A 26,956-nucleotide genomic window follows, 5' to 3' on the forward strand; every position below is an offset into this window, starting at 1 on the left:
ACCCCTCTGGCCAGGAATTTTCTGCACGCCTTCAGCTGCCTGACCACCTCCTGAAATGGCTTGGCTTGCTCAGGGGGGAGCTTGTCCACCAAGCCCGCCAACTGCCGCACATTGTTCCGCATGTGTATGCTCGTGTAGAGCTGGTAAGACTGGATTTTGGCCACGAGCATAGAAGAATGGTAGGCCTTCCTCCCAAAGGAGTCTAAGGTTCTAGAGTCCTTGCCCGGGGGCGCCGAAGCATACTCCCTAGAACTCTTAGCCTTCTTTAGGGCCAAATCCACAACTCCAGAGTCGTGAGGCAACGGAGTGCGCATCAGCTCTGGGTCCCCATGGATCCGGTACTGGGACTCGATCTTCTTGGGAATGTGGGGATTACTTAATGGCTTGGTCCAGTTCGCCAGCAATGTCTTTTTTAGGACATGATGCATGGGTACTGTGGACGCTTCCTTAGGTGGAGAAGGATAGTCCAGGAGCTCAAACATTTCAGCCCTGGGCTCGTCCTCCACAACCACCGGGAAGGGGATGGCCGTAGACATCTCCCGGACAAAGGCTGCAAAAGACAGACTCTCGGGAGGAGAAAGCTGCCTTTCAGGAGAGGGAGTGGGATCAGAAGGCAGGCCATCAGACTCCTCGTCAGAGAAATATCTGATATCCTCCTCCTCCTCCCACGAGGCCTCACCATCAGTATCAGACACAAGTTCACGGACCTGTGTCTGAAGCCGTGCCCGGCTCGACTCCGTGGAACCACGGCCACGGTGGGAGCGTCGAGAGGTAGACTCCCTCGCCCTCACCAGCGAAGCTCCCTCCGCCGACGTCGTCGGGGAGCCTTCCTGGGAGGCGACCGCAGTCGGTACCGCAAGCGGCACCGATGTCGGAGACCTCACCCCGGGCAAGGGGCCAGCCGGCGCCTCACTCGATGGTACCGGTGGCGCAAACACCCCCGGTACCGGAGGGGAAGGGCGCAACAGCTCTCCCAGGATCTCTGGGAGGACGGCCCGGAGACTCTCGTGCAGAGCGGCTGTGGAGAAAGACATGGAAGCCGATGCAGGTGTCGATGTCAGAGTCTGTTCCGGGCTGTCCATAGTGGAGCGCATCGACACCTCCTGAACAGAGGGTGAGCAGTCCTCTCGGTGCCGATGCCTACTGGGTGCCAACTCCCTCGGCGACCCAGAGCTCTCGGTGCCGATACGGGAAGGGGACCGGTGTCGATGCTTCTTCGACTTTTTGGAACGAAGCATGTCACCGGAGCTTCCCGGCACCGATGAGGAGGACGTAGAATCCAACCGTCGCTTCCTCGGGGCCGAGGCCGAAGAAGGTCGGTCTCGGGGGGGCTGTACCGCAGGAGCCCTCAGGGTAGGGGGAGACCCACCCGAAGGCTCACCGCCACCAGCAGGGGAATGGACAGCCCTCACCTGCACTCCAGACGAAGCACCACCATCCGACGACATCAGCAGACTTGGAGGTCCCGGTACCACCGATGCAGAGGGTCGATGCCTCGATGCAGTCGCGGCCGAGGACGAAGATCTGGACGCTGGCGATGTCAATGCACTCGATACTCCCGGTGCCGATGCCGACGAAGAGCCCGAGAACAAAACGTTCCACTGGGCCAATCTCGCTACCTGAGTCCGCTTTTGTAAAAGAGCGCACAGACTACAGGCCTGCGGGCGGTGCCCAGCCCCCAGACACTGAAGACACGACGCGTGTCTATCAGTGAGCGAGATTACCCGGGCGCACTGGGTGCACTACTTGAAGCCGCTGGGAGACTTCGATGTCATGGGCGGAAAAAATCGCGCCGGCGAGATCAAAACTCGTGATGGCGAAGATGGCACCACAAAAGAGGGGAAGAAAAAACTTCGACCCGAGGCCACAAAAGGGCCTACCCCGATGACTAAAGAAAACTTAACGGGGCAAAAACTAGAAATACAGGAAGGGAAAAAAGACCGAAAAGGTCTCCTTCCGAAATGCTTTTTTTTTTTTTTTTTTAGTAGCGGAAGTCAAAAAAGACGCGCGAGGTCGACTTAACGGGCGCGAACGGCGTAAACACGACCGTACCGAGCACGGACAAAGCGAATGCTACATACCTGTAGAAGGTATTCTCCGAGGACAGCAGGCTGATTGTTCTCACTGATGGGTGACGTCCACGGCAGCCCCTCCAATCGGAAACTTCTCTAGCAAAGTCCTTTGCTAGTCCTCGCGCACCCGCGCGCACCGCGCATGCGCGGCCGTCTTCCCGCCCGAAACCGGCTCGAGCCGGCCAGTCCAGTATGTAGCAAGACAATACACTTCAAGGGAAGACACAACTCCAACGGGGAGGCGGGCGGGTTTGTGAGAACAATCAGCCTGCTGTCCTCGGAGAATACCTTCTACAGGTATGTAGCATTCGCTTTCTCCGAGGACAAGCAGGCTGCTTGTTCTCACTGATGGGGTATCCCTAGCCCCCAGGCTCACTCAAAACAACAACCATGGTCAATTGGGCCTCGCAACGGCGAGGACATAACTGAGATTGACCTAAAAAATTTACCAACTAACTGAGAGTGCAGCCTGGAACAGAACAAACAGGGCCCTCGGGGGGTGGAGTTGGATCCTAAAGCCCAAACAGGTTCTGAAGAACTGACTGCCCGAACCGACTGTCGCATCGGGTATCCTGCTGCAGGCAGTAATGAGATGTGAATGTGTGGACAGATGACCACGTCGCAGCTTTGCAAATTTCTTCAATGGAGGCTGACTTCAAGTGGGCTACCGACGCAGCCATGGCTCTAACATTATGAGCCGTGACATGACCCTCAAGAGCCAGCCCCGCCTGGGCGTAAGTGAAGGAAATGCAATCTGCTAGCCAATTGGATATGGTGCGTTTCCCTACAGCCACTCCCCTCCTATTGGGATCAAAAGAAACAAACAATTGGGCGGACTGTCTGTGGGGCTGTGTCCGCTCCAGATAGAAGGCCAATGCTCTCTTGCAGTCCAATGTGTGCAGCTGACGTTCAGCAGGGCAGGAATGAGGACGGGGAAAGAATGTTGGCAAGACAATTGACTGGTTCAGATGGAACTCCGACACGACCTTTGGCAAGAACTTAGGGTGAGTGCGGAAGACTACTCTGTTATGATGAAATTTGGTGTAAGGGGCCTGGGCTACCAGGGCCTGAAGCTCACTGACTCTACGAGCTGAAGTAACTGCCACCAAGAAAATGACCTTCCAGGTCAAGTACTTCAGATGGCAGGAATTCAGTGGCTCAAAAGGAGGTTTCATCAGCTGGGTGAGAACGACATTGAGATCCCATGACACTGTAGGAGGCTTGACAGGGGGCTTTGACAAAAGCAAACCTCTCATGAAGCGAACAACTAAAGGCTGTCCTGAGATCGGCTTACCTTCCACATGGTAATGGTATGCACTGATTGCGCTAAGGTGAACTCTTACAGAGTTGGTCTTGAGACCAGACTCAGACAAGTGCAGAAGGTATTCAAGCAGGGTCTGTGTAGGACAAGAGCGAGGAGCTAGGGCCTTGCTGTCACACCAGACGGCAAACCTCCTCCACAGAAAGAAGTAACTCCTCTTAGTGGAATCTTTCCTGGAAGCAAGCAAGACGCGGGAGACACCCTCTGACAGACCCAAAGAGGCAAAGTCTACGCTATCAACATCCAGGCCGTGAGAGCCAGGGACCGGAGGCTGGGATGCAGAAGAGCCCCTTCGTCCTGCGTGATGAGGGTCGGAAAACACTCCAATCTCCACGGTTCTTCGGAGGATAACTCCAGAAGAAGAGGGAACCAGATCTGACGCGGCCAAAAAGGAGCAATCAGAATCATGGTGCCTCGGTCTTGCTTGAGTTTCAACAAAGTCTTCCCCACCAGAGGAATGGGAGGATAAGCATACAGCAGGCCCTCCCCCCAATCCAGGAGGAAGGCATCCGATGCCAGTCTGCCGGGGGCCTGAAGCCTGGAACAGAACTGAGGGACTTTGTGGTTCACTCGAGATGCGAAGAGATCCACCAAGGGGGTGCCCCACGCTTGGAAGATCTGGCGCACCACTCTGGAGTTGAGCGTCCACTCGTGAGGTTGCATAATCCGGCTCAGTCTGTCGGCCAGACTGTTGTTTACGCCTGCCAGATATGTGGCTTGGAGCACCATGCCGAGACGGCGAGCCCAGAGCCACATGCTGACGGCTTCCTGACACAGGGGGCGAGATCCGGTGCCCCCCTGCTTGTTGACATAGTACATGGCAACCTGGTTGTCTGTCTGAATTTGGATAATTTGATGGGACAGCCGATCTCTGAAAGCCTTCAGAGCGTTCCAGATCGCTCGCAACTCCAGGAGATTGATCTGTAGACCGCGTTCCTGGAGGGACCAGCTTCCTTGGGTGTGAAGCCCATCGACATGAGCTCCCCATCCCAGGAGAGACGCATCCGTTGTCAGCACTTTTTGTGGCTGAGGAATTTGGAAAGGACGTCCCAGAGTCAAATTGGACCAGATTGTCCACCAATACAGGGATTCGAGAAAACTCGTGGACAGGTGGATCACGTCTTCTAGACCCCCAGCAGCCTGATACCACTGGGAGGCTAGGGTCCATTGAGCAGATCTCATGTGAAGACGGGCCATGGGAGTCACATGAACTGTGGAGGCCATGTGGCCCAGCAATCTCAACATCTGCCGAGCTGTGATCTGCTGGGACGCTCGCACCCGCGAGACGAGGGACAACAAGTTGTTGGCCCTCGTCTCTGGGAGATAGGCGCGAGCCGTCCGAGAATCCAGCAGAGCTCCTATGAATTCGAGTTTCTGCACTGGGAGAAGATGGGACTTTGGATAATTTATCACAAACCCCAGTAGCTCCAGGAGGCGAATAGTCATCTGCATGGACTGCAGGGCTCCTGCCTCGGATGTGTTCTTCACCAGCCAATCGTCGAGATATGGGAACACGTGCACCCCCAGCCTGCGAAGTGCCGCTGCTACCACAGCTAGGCACTTTGTGAACACCCTGGGCGCAGAGGCGAGCCCAAAGGGTAGCACACAGTACTGGAAGTGGCGTGTGCCCAACTGAAATCGCAGATACTGTCTGTGAGCTGGCAGTATCGGGATGTGTGTGTAGGCATCCTTCAAGTCCAGAGAGCATAGCCAATCGTTTTGCTGAATCATGGGGAGAAGGGTGCCCAGGGAAAGCATCCTGAACTTTTCTTTTACGAGATATTTGTTCAGGGCCCTTAGGTCTAGGATGGGACGCATCCCCCCTGTTTTCTTTTCCACAAGGAAGAACCTGGAATAGAATCCCAGCCCTTCTTGCCCGGATGGCACGGGCTCGACCGCATTGGCGCTGAGAAGGGCGGAGAGTTCCTCTGCAAGTACCTGCCTGTGCTGGAAGCTGTAAGACTGAGCTCACGGTGGACAATTTGGAGGTTTTGAGGCCAAATTGAGGGTGTATCCTTGCCGGACTATTTGAAGAACCCACTGGTCGGAGGTTATGAGAGGCCACCTTTGGTGAAAAGCTTTCAACCTCCCCCCGACTGGCAGGTCGCCCGGCACTGACACTTGGATGTCGGCTATGCTCTGCTGGAGCCAGTCAAAAGCTCGCCCCTTGCTTTTGCTGGGGAGCCGCGGGGCCTTGCTGAGGTGCACGCTGCTGACGAGAGCAAGCGCGCTGGGGCTTAGCCTGGGCCGCAGGCTGTCGAGAAGGAGGATTGTACCTACGCTTACCAGAAGCATAGGGAACAGTCTTCCTTCCCCCCAAAAATCTTCTACCTGTAGAGGTAGATGCTGAAGGCTGCCGGCGGGAGAACTTGTCGAATGCGGTGTCCCGCTGGTGGAGATGCTCTACCACCTGTTCAACCTTCTCTCCAAAAATGTTATCCGCACGGCAAGGCGAGTCCGCAATCCGCTGCTGGAGTCTATTCTCCAGGTCGGAGGCACGCAGCCATGAGAGCCTGCGCATCACCACACCTTGAGCAGCGGCCCTGGACGCAACATCAAAGGTGTCATACACCCCTCTGGCCAGGAATTTTCTGCACGCCTTCAGCTGCCTGACCACCTCCTGAAAAGGCTTGGCCTGCTCGGGGGGGGGAGAGCATCAACCAAGCCCGCCAACTGCCGCACATTGTTCCGCATATGTATGCTCGTGTAGAGCTGGTACGACTGAATTTTGGCAACGAGCATAGAAGAATGGTAGGCCTTCCTCCCAAAGGAGTCTAAGGTTCTAGGGTCTTTGCCCGGGGGCGCCGAAGCATGCTCCCTAGAACTCTTAGCCTTCTTTAGGGCCAAATCCACAACTCCAGAGTCATGAGGCAACTGGGTGCGCATCAGCTCTGGGTCCCCATGGATCCGGTACTGGGACTCGATCTTCTTGGGAATGTGGGGATTACTTAGTGGCTTGGTCCAGTTCGCAAGCAATGTCTTTTTTAGGACATGGTGCAAGGGAACAGTGGACGCTTCCTTAGGTGGAGAAGGATAGTCCAGGAGCTCAAACATTTCAGCCCTGGGCTCGTCCTCCACAACCACCGGGAAGGGGATGGCCGTAGACATCTCCCGGACAAAGGAAGCGAAAGACAGACTCTCAGGAGAAAGCTGCCTTTCAGGAGAGGGAGTAGGATCAGAAGGAAGACCCTCAGACTCCTCGTCCGAGAAATATCTGGGGTCTTCCTCTTCCTCCCACGAGGCCTCACCCTCGGTGTCAGACACAAGTTCACGAACCTGTGTCTGCAACCTCGCCCGGCTCGACTCCGTGGAGCCACGTCCACGATGGGGGCGTCGAGAGGTAGACTCCCTCGCCCGCATCGGCGAAGCTCCCTCCGCCGACGTAGTCGGGGAGCCCTCCTGGGAGGTGGCCGCAGTCGGCACCGCACGCGGTACCGACGTCGGGGACCTCACCCCGGGCGATGGGCCAGCCGGCGCCACGCTCGACGGTACCGGAGGCGCAAGCACCGCCGGTACCGGAGGGGAAGGGCGCAACAGCTCTCCCAGAATCTCTGGGAGAACGGCCCGGAGGCTCTCGTTCAGAGCGGCTGCAGATAAAGGCAAAGAGGTCGATGCAGGCGTCGACGTCAGAACCTGTTCCGGGCGAGGAGGCTGTTCCGGGCTGTCCAGAGTGGAGCGCATCGACACCTCCTGAACAGAGGGTGAGCGGTCCTCTCGGTGCCGATGCCTGCTGGGTGCCGACTCCCTCGGCGACCCAGAGCTCTCGGTGCCGACGCTGGGAGGCGACCGGTGTCGATGCTTCTTCGACTTCTTCCGAAGCATGTCACCGGAGCTCCCCGGCACCGACGAGGACGACGTAGAATCCAGCCGTCGCTTCCTCGGGGCCGAGGCCGAAGGAGGTCGGTCTCGGGGGGGCTGTACCGCAGGAGCCCTCAGGGTAGGAGGAGACCCACCCGAAGGCTCACCGCCACCAGCAGGGGAATGGACAGCCCTCACCTGCACTCCTGACAATGCACCACCGTCCGACGACATCAGCAGACGAGGTCCCGGTACCACCGACGTCGATGCAGTCGCCCGATACCTTGGCGCCGATGCAGAGGGCCGATGCCTCGATGCACTCGATACAGTGGCGGCCGAGGAAGATGGTCTGGACGCTGACGACGTCGATGCACTCGAAGATCCCGGTGCCGATGCCGACGAAGAGCCCGAGAACAACACGTTCCACTGGGCTAATCTCGCTACCTGAGTCCGCCTTTGAAGCAGGGAACACAGACTACAGTTCTGAGGGCGGTGCTCGGCCCCCAGACACTGAAGACACGACGAGTGTCTATCAGTGAGCGAGATTACCCGGGCGCACTGGGTGCACTTCTTGAAGCCGCTGGAAGGCTTCGATGTCATGGGCGGAAAAATCACGCCGGCGAAATCAAAATCCGAAATGACGGAAAAAGAGCACCAAAAAATTTAGAAGGGAGAAAATCTCGACCGAGGCCGAAAAGAGGCCTACCCCGACGACGAAAGAAAACTTATCGGGGCAAAAAGCTGGAAGTACGGGAAGGGGTTGGTCTGAAACCCGGGGGGGGGGGGGGGGTTCCGAAGCACTTCCCGACACTTTAAAGACTTTTTCCGAAGAAAAAACACGTCAAAAATAAATTTGGACGCGCGAGGTCGACTTTCCGGGGCTCGACACGGCGAAACACGACCGTACCGAGTGCGGACAAAAGAAGACTGGCCGGCTCGAGCCGGTTTCGGGCGGGAAGACGGCCGCGCATGCGCGGTGCGCGCGGGCGCGCGAGGACTAGCAAAGGACTTTGCTAGAGAAGTTTCCGATTGGAGGGGCTGCCGTGGACGTCACCCATCAGTGAGAACAAGCAGCCTGCTTGTCCTCGGAGAAAAGAAGACTGACGAACACGAGCTGGTTCGGGCGGGAAGACGGACGCGCATGCGCGGTGCGCATAGGCGCGCGAGGACTAGCAAAGGCCTTTGCTAGGAAAGTGTTCCGATTGGAGGGGCTGCCGTGGACGTCACCCATCAGTGAGAACAAGCAGCCTGCTTGTCTTCGGAGAATCCAGATGACTAAGTACCAAAGATTGTACCAGATTGCGAAAGACAGTTCTTGGAAAAAATGGTCTGACTCTTTCTAGTTTCCACATTGCATGAAACATCTTTTTAGTAGTGTTGTTTGCATGGTTCAAGTGTTAGGTGTCGATCAATGGTGACACCAAGGATTTTTAGGGAATCCGAGACTGGTAAATTTAGTTTAGGTGTGTTGATGGTGGTAAATTTATTCTTGTTGTATTGCGAGGTTAGTACCAAACATTGGGTTTTCTCTGCATTGAGTTGCAACTGGAAAGCATCTGCCCAGGAATTCATAGTATGTAGGCTTTGTTTGATTTCATTGGAGATTTCCCTTAGATCTTGTTTGAATGGGATGAAGATCATTACATCATCAGCGTATATGTATGGGTTTAGGTTCTGATTCGATAGTAGTTTGGCCAAGGGTATCATCATTAGCTTGAATATGGTCGGTGAGAGGGGGGATCCCCTGTGGAACTCCGCATTCAGGTATCCATGTGGCTGATGTAGTCATAGTAACATAGTAACATAGTAGATGACGGCAGAAAAAGACCTGCACGGTCCATCTAGTCTGCCCACGGTCGACTTTGATGTAACTTGGTATGAGCGTGTAGTGAGGAACCCTTTAAACCAGTTAAGAACGTTGCCTCCGATTCCGAAGTATTTGAGGATATGTAATAAAATTCCATGGTCGACCATGTCAAATGCACTTGACATGTCAAATTGTAACAATAGAATGTTGTTGCCGTTTGCTATTAGTTGTTTGAATTTGGTCATGAGCGTGACTAGTACGGTTTCAGTGCTGTGATTAAAGCGAAATCCTGACTGAGAATCGTTTAGTATTGAGAACTTGTTTAGATAGTCTGTGAGTTGTTTGGTCACTATACCTTCTGTTATTTTGGTAATTAGTGGGATGGATGCTACTGGTCTATAGTTCATTAGTTCTTTTCTTTGCATCCTTAGGTATAGGGGTGAGTAAAATGTTACCTTTTTCCCTTGGGAAGAGTCCATTTTGCAGCATAAAGTTCACGTGGTTTGTTAGGTCCGTTATCAATTGTTGAGGGGCCGATTTCATGAGGTTGTTTGGGCATATATCTAGTTTGCAGTAGGATTTGGCGTATCTTTTGAGCGTTTGTGAGATAAGATCTTCCGGTAGTGTTGTGAATTCAGTCCAGATCCTGTCTGCTGGGTAGATTCCAGGGTCTGGGTCCAGGCAGTCTAGGAGTGTGGTGTATTCGATGTGGCTAGCAGGTATTTTAAGTCGCAGTTGAATAATTTTCTCCTTGAAGAAAGACATCCAGATTCCCCAGGTGGAAACCATGGCACACGTTTCTGAGGATGTCAAGCTTACAGTTAGGTACAGCCTTTTTGACAGACATCATGCATGATTTGGTTAGGGCTTCAGGAAAGAATTTGACCTTGGCAGTGGAGGAACAGTGTTTCCTCTAGATATGGAATTGGATGTGGATTCAAAGGCATGTTCGAGTCAGCTGCCCTTTAGAGGTAAGTTACTTTTTGGTGAAGATTTGGAGACGCTAGTGAAGGATTTGGGTGAATCCAAAGTTCCTAGACTGCCTGAAGATAGATCTCACTTGGGGAGTCGCTCTACGACCAGCTGGCCTTTAAAGATTCAAGGAGATACTGTCCAGGCAGGTCGAGAGAAGCCCAGTGAGGTAGGTTTTGAAGTAGCAGCTTGATTGACGAGGAAGACAAGGTGGAAGCCAAAGGGTCCTCCCAATGAATGCCTTCGATCCTATCACTCTGATAATTCCCATAGGGGGGAAGGTTGTAGCTGGGTCCAAATTACCACACATCAGTGGAACCTGGACATTCTCAGGCTAGGCTATGCTCTAGAATTCTCTCTCTCCTGTGCCAAAACTCAAATGAATCTTGCCTTAATGAACAAAATTAATCACATAGCTCAAAACTGACAAAAAAATGCACTGAGTTCTGGAAAAGTGCTCCTCAATTTCAGCTTGAAGAAACAATCCTTTGAGTTAGTAAATAGTGATTGGACTGGGTTTATGACAGGGAGATCATATAATTATAATCAGGGCTTCACATTAATTGTGGTTAACACTGTAATGCATCATATTTTAACTGCTACTAAAATGAATCATGCTGCATCATTTCAAGCATAACTTCCTCATCTGTTTCCTCCCAGCATCTATCCCTCTCAAACTCTCATCTCCCTATCCCTCCACATCCATGGCATGATCCAGAATCTCTCCCTCCACTTCCCTCCCTCCACCTGTAGTTCAGCATCCCCCCTCCCTCCTCCTCTAAATTTGTCTTCTAGAGGTCCCCAGCTGACTGTGGCCTGCTCCAGAGTTTTCCCTTTGACTTCTCTTGCCCCCTCTGATGCAACTTCATGTTTTTACACTGGAAAGACAGGTCAGAGGGAAAGCTCCAGAGCAGGCCACAGGACCTCTTGAAGACAAGCTTTAAAGTAGACACGGGGAGGAGGAGAGGTGGTATTGAGAGAGAAGGGGAGATGCCGAACTGCAAGCGGGAGGAAGAGAGATGCCAGACCCCACATGGGATGAGGTGGGGGATGGGACAGATTCTGATGATCCACATAAAAAAATATTTTTATGTAGGAGGGTATATACATTTTGCATTTTATAAAGGAAGCATAAAATAGGTCTCTTCTTTCACATAGGTGGTTTTATAAAATTATCCCCTGTATGCATTACCTTCTTATAAATGTATCTTCTACTATAAGATCATAAAATGTTTTGTTTTTCCGTTTGGTACAACTGATAAATTACTGACTCACATTTACATAAGAGGTGGGAAGTGAGCTGCAGCCACTGCTATCACCAAGCAGTGTACCATTTTTCTCAGTTTCATGCTTCTCTTCTATAGCCACCTCTTTTGCCAGTGGAGTTTCTTTCCTTCCAGCTGCTCTGCCCAAATTAGGCTTTGGTCTCTGTGATCGACCCCTTCTCAGCTGCCCTGGCTTCAGGGCATCTCCTTTATTCTGACATGGAATATCAGGCTCTTCATCAGATCTAAGAAAAAACAAAATCACAATTATGTGGAGGAGCATAATCGAAAGGGACTGCCTCGTTTCGATTTGGACGTCCTCGCAAAACTTCCCCAACCAGGGGCGGGAACCCGAATTTTCGAAAAGATGGACGTCCATCTTTCGTTTTGATAATACGGTCAAGGACGCCCAAATCCTTAAATTTGCTCATCTTTAGAGATGGTCATCCTTAGACTTGGTCATTTCTGAATTTCGGCAATAATGGCAAACAAGGACGTCCATCTCAGAAACGACCAAATGCAAGCCATTTGGTCATGGGAGGAGCCAGCATTTGTAGTGCACTGGTCCCCCTGACATGCCAGGATACCAACCAGGACCCTAGGGGGCACTGCAGTGGACTTCAGAAATTGCTCCCAGGTACATAGCTCCCTTATCTTGTGTGCTGAGCCCCCCAAAACCCACTACCCCTAACTGTACACAATTACCATAGTGGAGGAGTAGCCTAGTGGTTATTGCAGTGGACTTTGATCCTGGGGAACTGAGTTCAATTCCCACTGCAGCTCCTTGTGGCTCTGGGCAAGTCACTTAACCCTCCATTGCCCCTGGTACAAAATAAGTACCTGAATATATGTAAACCGCTTTGAATGTAGTTGCAAAAACCTCAGAAAGGCGGTATATCAAGTCCCATTTTCCCCTTTCCCTTCCCTTATGGGTGAAGGGGTCACCTAGATGTGTGTACAGTGGGTTTCTGGTGGGTTTTGGAGAACTCACTGTTTCCTCCACAAGTGTAACAGGTAGGGTGGGGGGGATGGGCCTGGGTCCGCTTGCCTGAAGTGCACTGCACCCACTAAAACTGCTCCAGGTGCCTGCATACTTCTGTGATGGACCCGAGTATGACATCTGACGCTGGCAATCAATATTTTGAAAGATGTTTTTTGAGGGTGGGAGGGGGTTAGTGACCACTGGGGGAGTAAGGGAAGGCCATCTGGTCATTTCGGGCACCTTTTTGTGCCTTGGTCATAAGAAAAACATGACCAAGTAAAGTCGTCCAAGTGTTCGTCAGGGACGTCCTTGTTTCTTTCGATTATGGGTCGAGGACGTCCTAGTGTTAGACACACCCAAGTCCCGCCTTCACTACGCCTCCGATACGTCCCCTTGAACTTTGGTCGTTCCTGCGACGCAAAGCAGCTGGGGACGTCCAAAATCGGCTTTCAATTATACTGATTTGGACGACCATGTGAGAAGGACGCCCATCTACCGATTTATGTCGAAAGAGGGGCATTCTTCTCTTTCGAAAATGAGCCCAATAGTCTTAACTCCTGTGAAGCTTTGAAGCATCATCTAATATCATCCACCACTACATCACTGAGAGAATGCAAAATAGTCATTTAAAGTGTTGCTGTACTGTTTGTTGCCGCCATTCATGGCAATTTTGTTAATGCATTACACATGGCAAATACTGATATTTTAATTCTGGTATTTTCAGAATAAATTAACACTTTGAAGTACTGGAAGTAGCTCTACTGAGAACTAAATTCAGAAACTCCATCTACAGTAGGTTCTTGTACGAAGAGGCCTACATAATGGACAGTACTAAAAATCTAATAGAAAGATTCCTTGATAAGTAGTACCAAAGAAGATAATTGGAAATGTGTCACAAAGGACATAATTGAGTATGAAATTCATTATACAATATAGCATTGCTGTTATATAAGCAGTGAGAAGTGAGCAGTATATACACCTTATGTGCTCTTTTGCAGCTAATTCTAGAACTTTCTCCACATCTGCATTTTCTTCTGACTCTCGTTTACCCATGCTTCCAGATGATTTCTCAGGAGACTGTGGTCTCTTTGATGCCTTGTCTTCTTTGGAATTGGAATCATCCAATAAATGTGTGGACTGCTCCTGATCAAGAGAGGTATGCTAAAGTACAAAAAAAAAAAGGGTCTTTAGTCTCATGACAAAATAAATCCAAATTATTTATTTATTTAGGATTTATTTACCACCTTTTTGAAGGAATTCACTCAAGGCGGTGTACAGTAAGCTCAAACATGAAAAATAAACAATTACAGCAGTAAAAATATTCAAAAACAATACAAAGTATGGCATGGTATACTATTTACAATGTCAACACAACACATAATAGAACATTATAACTGATAAGAAGGGTAAAGCAATATAGATAGGTAAGAAAGTAGGAAGAGTTAGAAAGTAAGGTGACTGATTTAAAGAAAGTTGCACATGATGTCTGAGAAATGGTTAAATATTATCTCAGCTAGGGTAGAAGTAGATAAACATGTCCTGCTGCAGTATATGCAGCCTAAGTCACTCCTTGTGTGTGTGTGTGTGTGTGTGTGTGTGTGTGTGTGTGTGTGTGTGTGTGTGTGAGACTAACGAGTTAGTTACTTCTTCCATTAAAGGCCTGGTTGAAGAGCCAAGCTTTCACCTGCTTCCTGAAGTAGAGATAGTCTTATGTTAAGCGGAGCCTTTCAGGCAGTGCATTCCAGAGTGTGGGGGCTACTCCGGAGAAGGCTCGCTTGCGGGTATCACATCGTGTACTGTCTTTTGGAGAGGGTGTGGTTAGTGAAAGTCCTTGGGAGGACCTTAGTGTCCTTGGCAGTGTGTGGAGGATCATCCTATTTTTCAGGTACTCAGGGCCATTTCCTTTCAGGGCCTTGAAGATCAGACATAGAGTTTTAAATTTAGCCCTGTATTGTATTGGTAGCCAATGAAGTTTTTGCAAAAATGGTGTGATATGGTCACATCGCTTGCAACCTTCTATGAATCTTGCTGATGCATTCTGAATCAACTGGAGCTGGTGCAGGCCCTTTGTAGTCAGACCATTGTATAGTTGCCTACAGTGGGTATTCTCCATGCATAATGGAGGCCTCACAAAATGGGTAATGTTGCCACTGGAGCCCAGACACAGGAAAACTCTCCCCTTAGTCTTTCTAGATGTAAACCATAGGCGGTCGGTGGTCCAACTGTTTGGGGAGGCTAAAGGGGGCGGGGTTAGGGGTGGGGCCAGGGGCAGGGCTTACATCCATAATTGTCTGACAACATAGAAAAAAAATAAGTAAAAAATAAGTCACAATACCTTTTACTAAATTTAGATATTAAATATGTATCATATGTCAAAGAATAAAGTGGTTGCTCAAAGCATGTACTAACCACAATTGCTCAACTGCAAAACACTATGCACAAATTTGTGCAAAAACACACTCATAACCTTACCAAACCATAACAGTACTAATTCCAAGGACAGGACAAGCTACAACCTTATGCATGGAAAGGCAGCACTGTAATTACACCGGGCTCTAAAACATCAGTGCACAACCTAGTAAAACAAAAAAAAAACCCAAAAAGGGCTGAAAATACTACATGCTAGCAGAATACTGCACCTTGATCACATGAAAAACATATGACACAACAGATATGAAGGCAAAAGACTGAACTGGAAAGTTACCTCAAGAAGTCACCTCAGCATGCAGCAATACTAGAAAAATTGAAACTTACATGCAAAACATCACAGATGCACATTTCCAAAAGCTGACATATTGCAGTTAATAAATTCTGACTTTTTCTACCTTTGTTGTCTGATCATTTATTTTTTCTATTCGCTTTGGTCCCAGTGTCTTCTGTTTTATGCAGTGTCTTCTTTCCATTTGATATTTTTTCTCTGCAGTGTCCACCATCCTCCTGTGTCCTTATGCGTCCTATCTACCATCTGTAGCCCTTTCCCTATCCTTCAGTATCCCGATCCAGCTCTTAAATTCAACAGTTTCCCCTCCATCCATATCCAGGATTTCTCCTCACTCCCCTCCATGTACATATACTTCCCTCCCCTCCATCCATGCCCAGCACCTTCCTTCTTTCTCTCCTACCCTTCCATCCAGTGTCATCCCTCTTTCTCTCTCCATCCTTCCACCCATTCCCTCTCCCTCTAGACAGTTCTCTCTTGACCCTTTTCCATTCAGCATGTCCTCTCTCACACCATCGTTTCAGTGTCTTTCCTCTTTCCCTCCCTATCAGCGTCTTCCCTCATTCTGCCCCCTCCTTCCAGCATTTTTCCTCTTTCTCCCTCCTTTCATCCAGCCAGCATTTCTCAGTCTGACAGCTAGGGTCTCCCCCAGATTCTCCCCAGCAGCTTCTCTCTCTCTCCTGCCCATGTCCCCTCTTTCTCTCCCCATCTCTCTCTGGCTCTCCCCTGTTCCTTTCCATGGCCCCTCTTTCTCTCCCCATCTCTTTCTGGCTCTCCCCTGCTTTTTTCCATGTCCCTGGCTCTCCCCTGCTCTTTTCCATGGTCCCTCTTTCTCTCCCCATCTCTTTCTGGCTCTCCCCTGCTTTTTTCCAAGCCCATGTCTCTGGCTCGCCCCTGTTCTTTTCCATGTCCCCTCTTTCTCTCCCCCTCTCTCTCTGGCTCTCCCCTGCTCTTTTCCATGGCCCCTCTTTCTCTTCCTATCGCTCTCTGGCTCTCTACTGCTCTTGTCCATGTCCCCTGGCTCTCCCCTGCTCTTCCTCTCTCTCCTCCTACCATTTCCCGCCAGTGACCACGTTCTCTTCTCTCCCTCCGGCCGGGCCTCTTTACAGAAGCGTTGACAGAAGAAAAAGAAGCGCGGGGCCACAGCAGCCTTCAGACATGCGCTGTCGGCTCTGCCGGTCCTCTGCCCCCGGAACGGGAAATTGACGTCACGGGGCAGAGACCGGCAGAGCCGTCAGTGCATGTCTGAAGGCTGCTGCGGCCCCGCGCGTCTTTTTTTTTTTTTTTTTTTTCTTATGTTATGCTGGCTGATCGTAGTCTCGTTCCTGGCTGCCGCTGCTCAACAGAAGCGGTGGCAGCAGAAGATTTCGAGTCGGGAGTCATCTCGGGCTGCATTTAGAGAAGGAGGTAGGCGGGGCCGCGGGGAAGGTCACAGCTGGGCTGGGGAGGCTTAGCCTCCCCAAGTCTCTTATACGGGGCGTCTATGATGTAAACCTTTTAGCCTCACTGTGCATGTGTGTCAGTTTCAGCACTGTGTTGTTGCACAGGACTGCCAGTTTTTTGTAGCTTAAAAGAATACAACTCCTAGGGTATGTGGAAGGGTTAGGTGAAGATTTCCAGCCTTCCATCCAAGAAGAAGATCCATTACAGTTAAGTAAGTTGACTTTCTTCAAGGACAAACAGGATAGAATGTCCTCACAAATGGGATACCATATGTAGAGATCGCTTTTAACATAAAAAAGGGTAAAAAAAAATAAGGAATAGTCTGCCAATGGGCAGATGAGAAAACTCTTTGCTTGTGGTAACAGATCTATCCCAGCTTTTACATTTTTTTAGCACTTGTTTGGAAGGACCGGTCCATCCATACACAAACATTTGTCTGTGCAATATGCGTTCAGATAAAAGGCAGGAAATTTGAGCAGGAGAAGTTGGTGCTGCAGGGATGCAAACTGCTGCAAAAGAAGAAAAAAAAAAGAAAAAAAGAAGAGAAGGTTTGCAGCAGTATTACTTTAAAATGTCATAGGAAACTCAACCCCCACTGCAGAGAAGATACAGCCATGATGGCAGCTTTGCCAGTCAAAAAAATCCAATGTTTGCAGTTAAAACTGAAGTCAAGGCAATACTAAAGGAGGTAAAGAACTGCCAAGCTACTGGCAGTGAGGTAGAGGAAAGAAGAGTAAAAGAGGGACAGCGAAGGGGGTTGAAAGGGAGGAGTGGACAAAAATGGGAGTAGAAGTAAAGAAGAAGGGGAATACAGTGCAAAAGAGAGAGAGAGAGAGAGAGGAGTGTGTGTGAAAGGGAAAGGGGATGGGACTTGATATACTGCCTTTCTGTGGTTTTGCAATTACATTCAAAGCGGTTTACATAGTATATACAGGTACTTATTTGTACTTGGGGCAATGGAGGGTTAAGTGACTTGCCCAGAGTCACAAGGAGCTGCAATGGGAATAGAGTCCAGCTCCCCAGGATCAAACTCTGCTGCACTAACCACTAGGCTACTTCTCCACTCCACAGAAGTGAAGGGGTAAAGTGTATGACGAGGATGAGAGGGAATGGAGGATAAGTGGTGAACTGGACAAGTGCGCAAGGGGAACCATTATGAGGAGGATGAAGAGGTGGAAGGAGGGGACAGAGTGCAGGTCGAGGGGTATTCAAGGCAGGAGGGAGTCTAAGAATGTGGGAGGTTGAGGAAGAGTGCAGACAGGGCAGAAAAAAGTGAATGGGTGGAGAGGAACAGAACAAGAGGCAGTCACATCCCAACCCACCGCAACACACCCCTAACGCTTTCAAAACAGATAAAAAAAAAAGACATACAAATGATACCATTCACACATGCCTCATATAAGTCCATAGTCCCTGCCATTATAACAAGCAACATCATACAGTGATTCAGCCACTGAGTCCACCAATAGATATGCAGGAGTCTGTGAATGGAGGACAGGGAAACATGAACCAAGAGGAAGTAGAGGATGACACAAATTTATTTATTTCATACTTTCTATACTGCTTTAACTGCATGCGGGGCAAAGTGGTTCACAATTCTAAAAACAGAAATTAGAAGAACAGGAAAAGAAAGAACTACAATATATTATTATTATTACATTAGTACCCCGCGCTTTCCCACACATAGCAGGCTCAATGCGGCTTACATAATAAAAAGTAGATAGAATTACAAAGTCTTGAAAGAGATATTACAAATTGTGGTGAACATAGTAATAGAGGGGTAAAAGGATATGTAAGTTGGACATGGAGAGATAAACAAGGATAGGATGTGTAAGAGGAGAAGAATTTGGGGAAGGTAAGGCGTAGAAGGATGGAGAGGAAAGATTGGGGATGAGCATAAGGAGATTGGAGACATGGTCTAAGGTATAACAATCGTAGAACAGGACTCGTGTGGGTGGGCTTTAGTTAAGTTGGGTCATTAGGGTAGGCTTTCTTGAAGAGATGGGTCTTCAACGCTTTCCTGAAGGGTAGATGGCCGTTGATTGTTTGGATGGATCTTGGTAAAGCGTTCCAAAGCTGGCTGCCCAAAAAGGAAAAATTGGATGCATAGGAGGATATGACAGGAAAGAACACATACAATTCACAATAAAAGCAGCAAACATTCAGGACACATATTTCCAGGATAACTGAGTTCCAAGTCGGTCACTCCAGTACTCAGAAGTTTATAGTTCAGTAAGCTTGTTCAAAGAGCCAGTTTTTCAATAATCATTTAAACTTTTTCAAGGAGGTTTCACTACATAAAAACAGAGGCAGAGAATTCTACAATGAAGAGGCGACACATAAAAAACCAAGATGGCAAGTGCTCTCCATCTGAGCTATCCGAGGGGCCTGGCAATACCAGGCGATGGTCATTCACAGACCGCAATACTTGTGCTGGAGAATAAGGAATAGTCATACGGGACATATACAGTCCCTTGACAGAAAGCCCGAAATACAAGTAGCAAGATTTTAAACTGGATGCAGAATCTAACTGGAAGCCAATGATGATCCTTTAAGTATGCCTTTATGTAATCTGATCTTGAAAGATGATATAGGAGACAAATGGCCATATTTTCAAGACACTTAAGCACGAAGTTTGGAATCCCTTGAAAAACACAATTACAATAGTCGATTCTGGTCACAAAGAGAGCTAAGATCAGTAAGTGAAAAGCATTGTGAGTAATTGTTGTGGAAGAAAAAAAATCCTGCCCTACATAATGAAGAAATTTGAGGTTCAAAGGACAGTTAAGCATTGTGAGTAATTGTTGTGGAAGAAAAAAAATCCTGCCCTACATAATGAAGAAATTTGAGATTCAAAGGACAGTTAAGAATCTAAAATGACACCCAAGTATCGGAAACTAGAGACGGATAATCACCGTTCCTAGAAGAGAGAGGCATAGAAGGTGGTAGCACGTGACACGTCAGCCAGCATGCCACCATTTTTTCTCAATTCAAAACCAGTTTATGGGTGAAAAGCCATTGGGCAATGGCTTCTAAACAGTACTGAACAGAGGACATGTTGAGAGATTGTAGATCGGTTCGGTAAAGTAATATAATGTCATCTGAATAGATACGAAAAGGAATGTTATAACTTTGAATAAGTGTGGTTAAAGGACTGAGAAAGATGTTAAATTTAAAAGAGGAGAGAGAATAGAACCTCATGGTACTCCACACATCAGAGATCTTTTAGAAGATGAGTTCTGATCCAAATGTACATGAAAAGAATGATCTCACAAAAAAGATTTGAACCAACTCAATACAGCATGTGAAATTCCTAAAGACTGTAGCCGAGCCAACAAGAAAGCATGATCGATCAAGTCAAACGTCGCAGACAGATCAAGAGATACAGCCAAAGTAACATAACGATGATCAAGGGAGGCATGTACATCGTTGAGAACAGAAGCCAAAATGGATTCAGTGCTACAAGCTACCCAAAAATCAGACTGGCATGGATGTAAAGCAAAAACCTTTTCTGTGAATTGATTAAGTTGAAGGTAGACCACTTTCTCAACTGCTTTTGACACAAAACAAAGGTTTGAGACAGGACGGTAATGAAGTGAAACAGAAGGGTCAAGGGAAGGCTTTTTCAAAATGGGACGAACAGAAGCTTCTTTCAAGGTAATCGGAACCAATCATGATGAGAGACTGGAATTAACCAGGAAAAGAAGGGACAAGTTGTAGATTATCTAATTTAATCCAAGTGGATGGTAAAGGGTCAAAAGAACAAAATGTTGGGTGCATAGAGGAGAGAAAACTTTTCTAAGGGATGTTAGTGTTTGGGATTGAAAGTAAGACCATAAGGTGGATAAGTCACAAACAGAGGAAGAAGAGAACTCAGTTACATCTGGTGTGTTGGAATAGGTCAAAAAGGGTCGGTGCAAGACCTATATTTTATCAATGAAAAAAAATCAGCTAAACCCCGCCGATCCCGGAAGTGTATCGGAAGGGGCAACCTGCGAGGACCCAGGCACGCAACAAATGACCCTGAAGGCTGAGGGAACTCGGTTTCCCTCAGTGAAAAACTCGGAGGTGACACTGGAAACACTTTGGGTGATGTTGGACCGGATGAATACTACACTTCAAAAAACCTCAGGTGACGTTGTAAATCTTAATGCCAAATTTGATGATTTAAAAATAACTGTTGACTCCATTAAAGAAGATCTAACAAAGCAAGTGACAACTTTGAGAAAAGAAGTAGATTCGCTTAAGGATTTCAAGGATGTGGCTGTTAAAGATAATATGGACATGAGAAGGAAAATTGAGCAGCTAGAGAATTATAACAGATGGCTTAACCTCCGTCTTTTAAATTTTCCCAAGTTATCGGGGGTAACCCCGATAGATACATTCCGTAGATATTTGACTGAGATACTAAAAATTCCCCCTAAGGCTTTTCCTCCAGTGAACAAGATTTATTTTATTCCTAAACCAAAGGGGGAATTATGAGGAATGGAACATAATATCCCTGATTTACAAAACATCTCTGAAAAATTGGAACAATCTACAGAAACAATACTTGACAGAGCCACATTAATAATTTCCCTTGTCTATGAGCAAGATTATAATAATATCTTGACTATATTTTCGGAACTCTAAGGCTCAATTTTGTGGATCTAAAGTTTGGATGTATCCAGACGTGACCAAACAAACACAACAAAAAAGAAAGGCGTTTCTCGCTTTGAAACAAAAGACAATAGACATTGGGGGTTCTTTCTTTTTGGCATATCCGTCTAAATATGTAGTAAAACTAGGTCAAACTAAATATAATTTCTTTTCACCGGAACAACTGAAATCGTTTCTAGAAATGAAACAGCTGAAGTAAATATAGAAATAACTTGGAGAAAAGACAGTTTTTACTTTCAGTACATGTTACTTATTTTGAAATACTTCTCTAACTCTATCACTCCCCCTTTCTGATTTTGAGGTCTAAGAAAGGCTAATGTATTTCTTCAGTTTATTGATTAGTTAATTCTAATTTTCTTGTCCTGTATAAAATATTTCTTTTAATTTAATGTTTGTAAAGATGTAGGATGAGAATGCCATTATTACTTATTATTTGCCTGTGTTTCTAATGCAAGGTTATCCTTGTTAATTGTATTTTAAAAATACAAATAAAGAATTAAAAAAATCAGCTAAAGAATCAGCTGTAGGGGAGACTGCAGAATGATGATTCTTGGTACCATTTCATACTAAAGAATTATAAATAGAATTTAGTTCTTTTGCCGGATTAGGACACTTTAGAATTTTAGCAGAAAAGTAGGCTTGCTTCGCTAAGATGATAGTTAAATTGACAGTGTCTCTTACAAAATACATGATCAGATAGAGATTTCATTTTCTTCCAGCAACGTTCAATTTGTTGGGCTTCACACTTAGGTGGCTTAGGTCCCTATGATACCAGGGAGATGAATCTCAAAGGTTGGCTGTCATTTGTGTCATCCTCTACTTCCTCTTGGTTCCTGTTGGATTGTTGTAGAGGCTTCTTCCAGTTTGTGTTTTTGACCCGGAAAGCAAAACATGCTATTTTGAGAGAGACAGATCCAAGATGGCGCTGTGGAGCCAGATTGTACCTGGAGCTGCTCTGTATTCGTCTTGCTCAGCCCTGCTGGTGCGCCTTCCTGCCTATTTCTTTAGAGATGGGCAAGAGAAGGGGAAATGACCAGGAGGGTTCCTTCAACTCCCGTAACAGTTACAACCCTGAAACAGGCGACACTCGAAAAATCTGGAGTTCCTGCGGGACCCATTCAGACGACATCTCCTTCTGTCACCGCTGGTGGCTAGGTGTCGACGAGCAGCGACGACGACAAGGTTTCTTTGAGACCCGTTCAGCAAGCGGCTCCCCATCCTGCAGCCAGGGGAAAGTTGCACTGTGAACAGTCCTGCACTGTTTGGCTTAGATCTGGGGAGGGAATTATTTTTCCAATCTGCAACTCGTATTCTTCCTTCAACAATTGTAAGTACCCTTTCCCAAGCTAAGAGCCAGTCACAGCCCCTGCATTTTCATTGCTGGTGTTTTTTTCCAAGCTGGCCGCTGGAAACTGGAGCCACTGTGGGGCCTTACATTTGATATGTACTCTTCTTTACAACATACGACTGTAACAAACTCTGAAGATATTGGATATTATCTGGTGCAGCCTTGTTCCAGGCACAGGCTTCTGCCAAGCAGTCCTCTAAATTGGATTCAATTAAGTTGAAAGTTCGGTTCTTGGAAGCGTTGAGTTCAGCCTCACTAAAGGTAAGAACTTTTTGCACCATTGTTTGGAATATTTGGAAAATCAGATTTGGAAGCATAATCTAAGAATTCTCAACTCTCCTAGGTCTCCTTTGATTTCTCCAGTGGACATGGTTAAAAAAACACCAGGTGGAGACTTTGTGGATGGCGAATGATTCATTGCCTCCTATTAAGCGAACTCAGTATATGCTGAGCTCAGGGAGATCTGTTGGTGAAACAGATCCAGAAGGGGATAATATAAATTTGACATCCTTCCTTGAGTCTTCCTTAGAAGTTATTACTCAGAACTATTTTGGTGGTTTCTTTTGCTCTAGAGCCAAACCGGAATGCAGTTTTGAAACTTTCCTTTAGACATCTAGATACACTGTTTTGGGGTTAAAAGTACAAGCTTTTTAATAGGGATCTTATAATTTTAAAAACTGTTAAATCCTGAAGTAATATTGGACGATAGAATAGTGCTGTTATCTTTTGCCATTGTAAGGTATTTTGATATATTCACTACAGAATTGTTATGGTGTGAAATATAGTGCATTGTTCTTGGTTTGCTTTGTCTTAATGACATCTAATAAAGACTTCTATAAATTAAAAAAAAAAAAAAAGTACAAGCTTTTCCTGATCTTTAAAGAGAGATACAGACTAGACACAAGGCCTTTCTGGCTTTGCAGTCCTGGGTACAAACCTTGGGAGCTAGTTTTGTGCTTAAATTTCCTTCTTTATGTATTGTGATTTTTCAGGGTACACAATTTCAGTTTTTTGATCCTAAGCAGTTATGATTTCTTGAGGCTAAAGAGAGGTTAATGCCATTGCATAGTCTTTACGCGTGCTGTAGGGACAGGCTGGGGGACAATCTTTTTGGGTATATGACAGGCAGCATGATGTATTAGATTTTTTCTGATATTTGTTTTCTTTATCATCTAGGATCTGTATTTTAATTATTGTGAATGAATGATAGATTGTATTTTCTTTAATTGGAATTTCTCATCTTTACATTTTTCATATTTTTCTGTTTCTCTCTAAAATTTAGGATGTTATTTATAAACTTTAATAAATATAAAATTGTTAAACAATTATGCTATTTTGCCACCTTAAAAGTTCCATTTTTAAAACTTTTCTTTTAAACCTGAAAATCCAAAAAATTGACCCTATGGTGTTTGGAGTTGGATTCTAAACATTAACGATATTTGTCAGGATGGATTTATCAAACTTACTGTCTCCAAGAAATCTCTTTCTAAACTATGAATTATGAATGGACTGAAAACCACACCATAGTCCTGCAAATCTCCTCTACAGAGGCCAACCTTAGGTTGGATACCGACAGAGCCATGGCTCTGATATTGAGAGACATAATGTAACCCTTTAAGGTCAGACCTGCTGTGGCATAAGTGAAGGAGATGTAGTCCGCTAGCCAACTTGACAGAGTTTATTTGCCTGTGGGGAGCCAAGGGTAAAAATAAAATAAAATAAGCTGGCCTTCTAAAGACTTAATCCAGTCCAAGTAGAAAGTGAAGGCTTTTTTTCAATCAAAGGCTTGTTCACTATTGAGGACACGTGTCTTAGGGAACAATTTTGGCAGACTAATTAGCTAGCTAATACAGAAATCCAATAGCACCTTAGGAATGAACTTTGGATGTGTGTGCAAATCACTTCACTGTTTAAATTAAAAAAAAAAAAAGAAGACTGTAAAAGTCACATACTTCATTTTCAAAAGAGCTCCATGGCTCAGCTGGGATAGAAGAAAGTTAAGTCACAGCAGGCAGCTTGATGGAAAGCTAAAAAAAAAAAAAAAAAAAAGAAGAAGCAAACTCCACAAAAATAAGGCTACACAGAGATGGGTTTCATTTCCACAAGATGATGAATATGCACTATTTACATTTAGGTGAACCCTGCTGAGTTTACTTTCAACCCCAACTGAAACCATCTGTTTGAAGATGCTCAAGGAGATTTTGTATGGAAAATGGAAAACAAAATCTACAGCCTTGCTGTCACATCAAACCTGTTACACTTAAAAATTAGACTACCTAGTAGAGATTCTTCTAGAAGTCAGGAAGTCCCAAGACACAGAAATCAGGCAAGTTCAGGGCAGCTAACATCCTTTCAACATCCAAGCTAGTGACCCAATGATGGGATGCAACACAGTTCCCTATGCCCATATGATCAATGTTCTAGAATTCCCCAGTCTGACTGTCCTCTTTGTGGATATTTTTTAAAGGAGAAGAAACCAAACTTGTCTTGGCCAATAAGTGGCTATGCGAATCTCAGATCCTTGATCTTGCTTGACTTACAGGAGGTTTCACCAAAAGCAGAATTGGAAGAAACAAAAATCCTCTCACTTTTTGAAGGAAGGCATCTGAGTCTAGTTTGAAGTGAATCTCTACCATGGAGAAGAACTGAGGAACGTTTTGTTCTGAGAAGATGCAACTACATCTAACATGCTTGTCCCCCACTCATAAATACTCCTTTCTAATACTACTACTTATTTCTATAGTGCTACTAGACATACGTAGCATTGTACACTGAACATGCAAGAGACAGTCCCTGCTCAAGAGTGCTTACAATATAATAAAGACAGACAAACAGGACAAATAAGGTCTAAGGGAATTATTTAAGGTGGGAATGATAAAACAGACGTGCGTACTGAACAAGTGAATAGGAGGAATTAAAAGCAGCCTCAAAAAGGTGGGCTTTTAGCCTATATTTGAAGACGGCCAGAGATGGAGCTTGATGTATTGATTTAGGAAGTCTATTCCAGGCATATGGTGCAGCAAGATAAACGGAACAGAGTCTGGAGTTGGCAGTGGAGGAGAAAGGTACAGGTAAGACATTTACCTGATAAACAGAGTTCCCAGGAAAGAGTGTAGGGAGAAAAGACCGGAGAGGTACTGAGGAGCTGTAGAGTGAATGCACTTGTAAGTCAATAAGAGGAGTCTTAATTGTATGCAGAAACGGATAGGGAGCCAATGAAGTGACTTGAGGAGAGGGCTAATATGAGCATAGCAACACTGGCAGAATATAAGTTGTGCAGCAAAACTCTGAAGGAGAGAGAGATGGCTCAGTGGGAGACCTGTGAAAAGCAAGGTGCAGTACTCAAAGCGTGAGGTGATGACAGTGTGGATAAGGCTTTTGGAAGTGCTCTCAGAAAGGAAGGAACAAATTTTGGTGATATTGTTGAGAAAGAATCCTCAACTATAGAGAGCAATACTGGATATTTTCATTGAGCACCATTGAACCTAAGGGATTGAATCATGAGATTGAATAGATGACTTTAATTTGACAGTGTTCAGCTATTGGCTAATGCCTATGCAGTCCTTGACCTTTGATTGGAGCCCACTATATCAAATGATGTAAATAATAGTATATAAGGAAGGTTAAAAAAAAATGTGGCAGCCATTTTAGAAGCCATCACAGGAAAAAATCTGGTCAGTATGAGAATGTTATCTGGTTATAACATATTTTAATTGAAAATAAATATTAATACTGTGGATATTTCTGGTTTTGTAGGAAACTACCTTGAGACAGCTATGAGCGAAACATGGATATTTGTGTCGGTGATAACTGGTCTCCAACGAAATGGAAAAGCTGAATTAATAAGCTAGAAAGCTAAGTATCCTCTCTATAAAATAAGCTCTTACTTTTTGCTCCCCTGAGCAACCTGTCCCTGGCAACGGGCTCCCCAACCACCTAACCAGACAAGCTGGCATGCATAGTCACCAGAACCCACTCTGGAGGTTCCAAATCCATGCCCCCAAAACAAATGGTTCTGGTCCATCACCAAAGACTGTGACGCATCTGTCAATTGACAAGGATCTTACATAAGACTGGGATCCATCCAAGGAGACCAACTCACCAGTAAAACTGCCAGAAGAGGGCACGTGTTTTCTTGCCTAGGAATCACCTCTATGGTGGCCGCTAAGGAACCCAGCACCTGTAGCACCTCCCAGGCTGATGGACTGCTGCGGCCAAGAAGGCAGCGGAAAAGAATGACTCTTCCAAATCTTTACCTTTTCCAAATGCCAAAGTGAACTTCCAGGTATTCCAACGACTAAATCAGAGAAAGAGAACTCTTCGTAAGATTCATCATTAATCCCAGATGCTGGAGAAGCCGAACCACCTAGGGCATGACTCTCTGACTGTCCTCGAAGAACTTTGCCCAAATAAACCGTCATCGAGGTAAGGATGCACTAAAATTCACCACTGTCATCACCTTGGAGAAGGTCTTCGGGGTTGTGGTCAGACCAAAAGGCAACACTGAATTGGAAGTGGCCACCCAAGACAGCAAAGTGGAGGAATTTCTGATGATCTGGGTGAATAGGGA

The 26,956-nt window shown here is 46.6% G+C and overlaps 1 protein-coding gene across 5 annotated transcripts in view; it reads right to left on the reverse strand.

Annotated features, from left to right (window-relative positions):
* Nucleotides 1-26,956, reverse strand: part of BDP1 (B double prime 1, subunit of RNA polymerase III transcription initiation factor IIIB) — a 330,901-nt gene that overhangs the window by 136,931 nt on the left and 167,014 nt on the right. For all 5 annotated transcript variants that reach the window (XM_030193306.1, XM_030193305.1, XM_030193308.1 and 2 more), the window contains 2 exons: nt 13,197-13,378; nt 11,246-11,480 (listed from right to left, as the gene is read on the reverse strand). In XM_030193306.1, the coding sequence (XP_030049166.1) occupies nt 11,246-11,480; nt 13,197-13,378 (417 nt within the window). The remainder of the gene's footprint in view (nt 1-11,245; nt 11,481-13,196; nt 13,379-26,956) is intronic.

The sequence above is a fragment of the Microcaecilia unicolor genome, chromosome 2 (genome assembly GCF_901765095.1).
Source record: "Microcaecilia unicolor chromosome 2, aMicUni1.1, whole genome shotgun sequence".
NCBI lineage: Eukaryota > Metazoa > Chordata > Amphibia > Gymnophiona > Siphonopidae > Microcaecilia > Microcaecilia unicolor.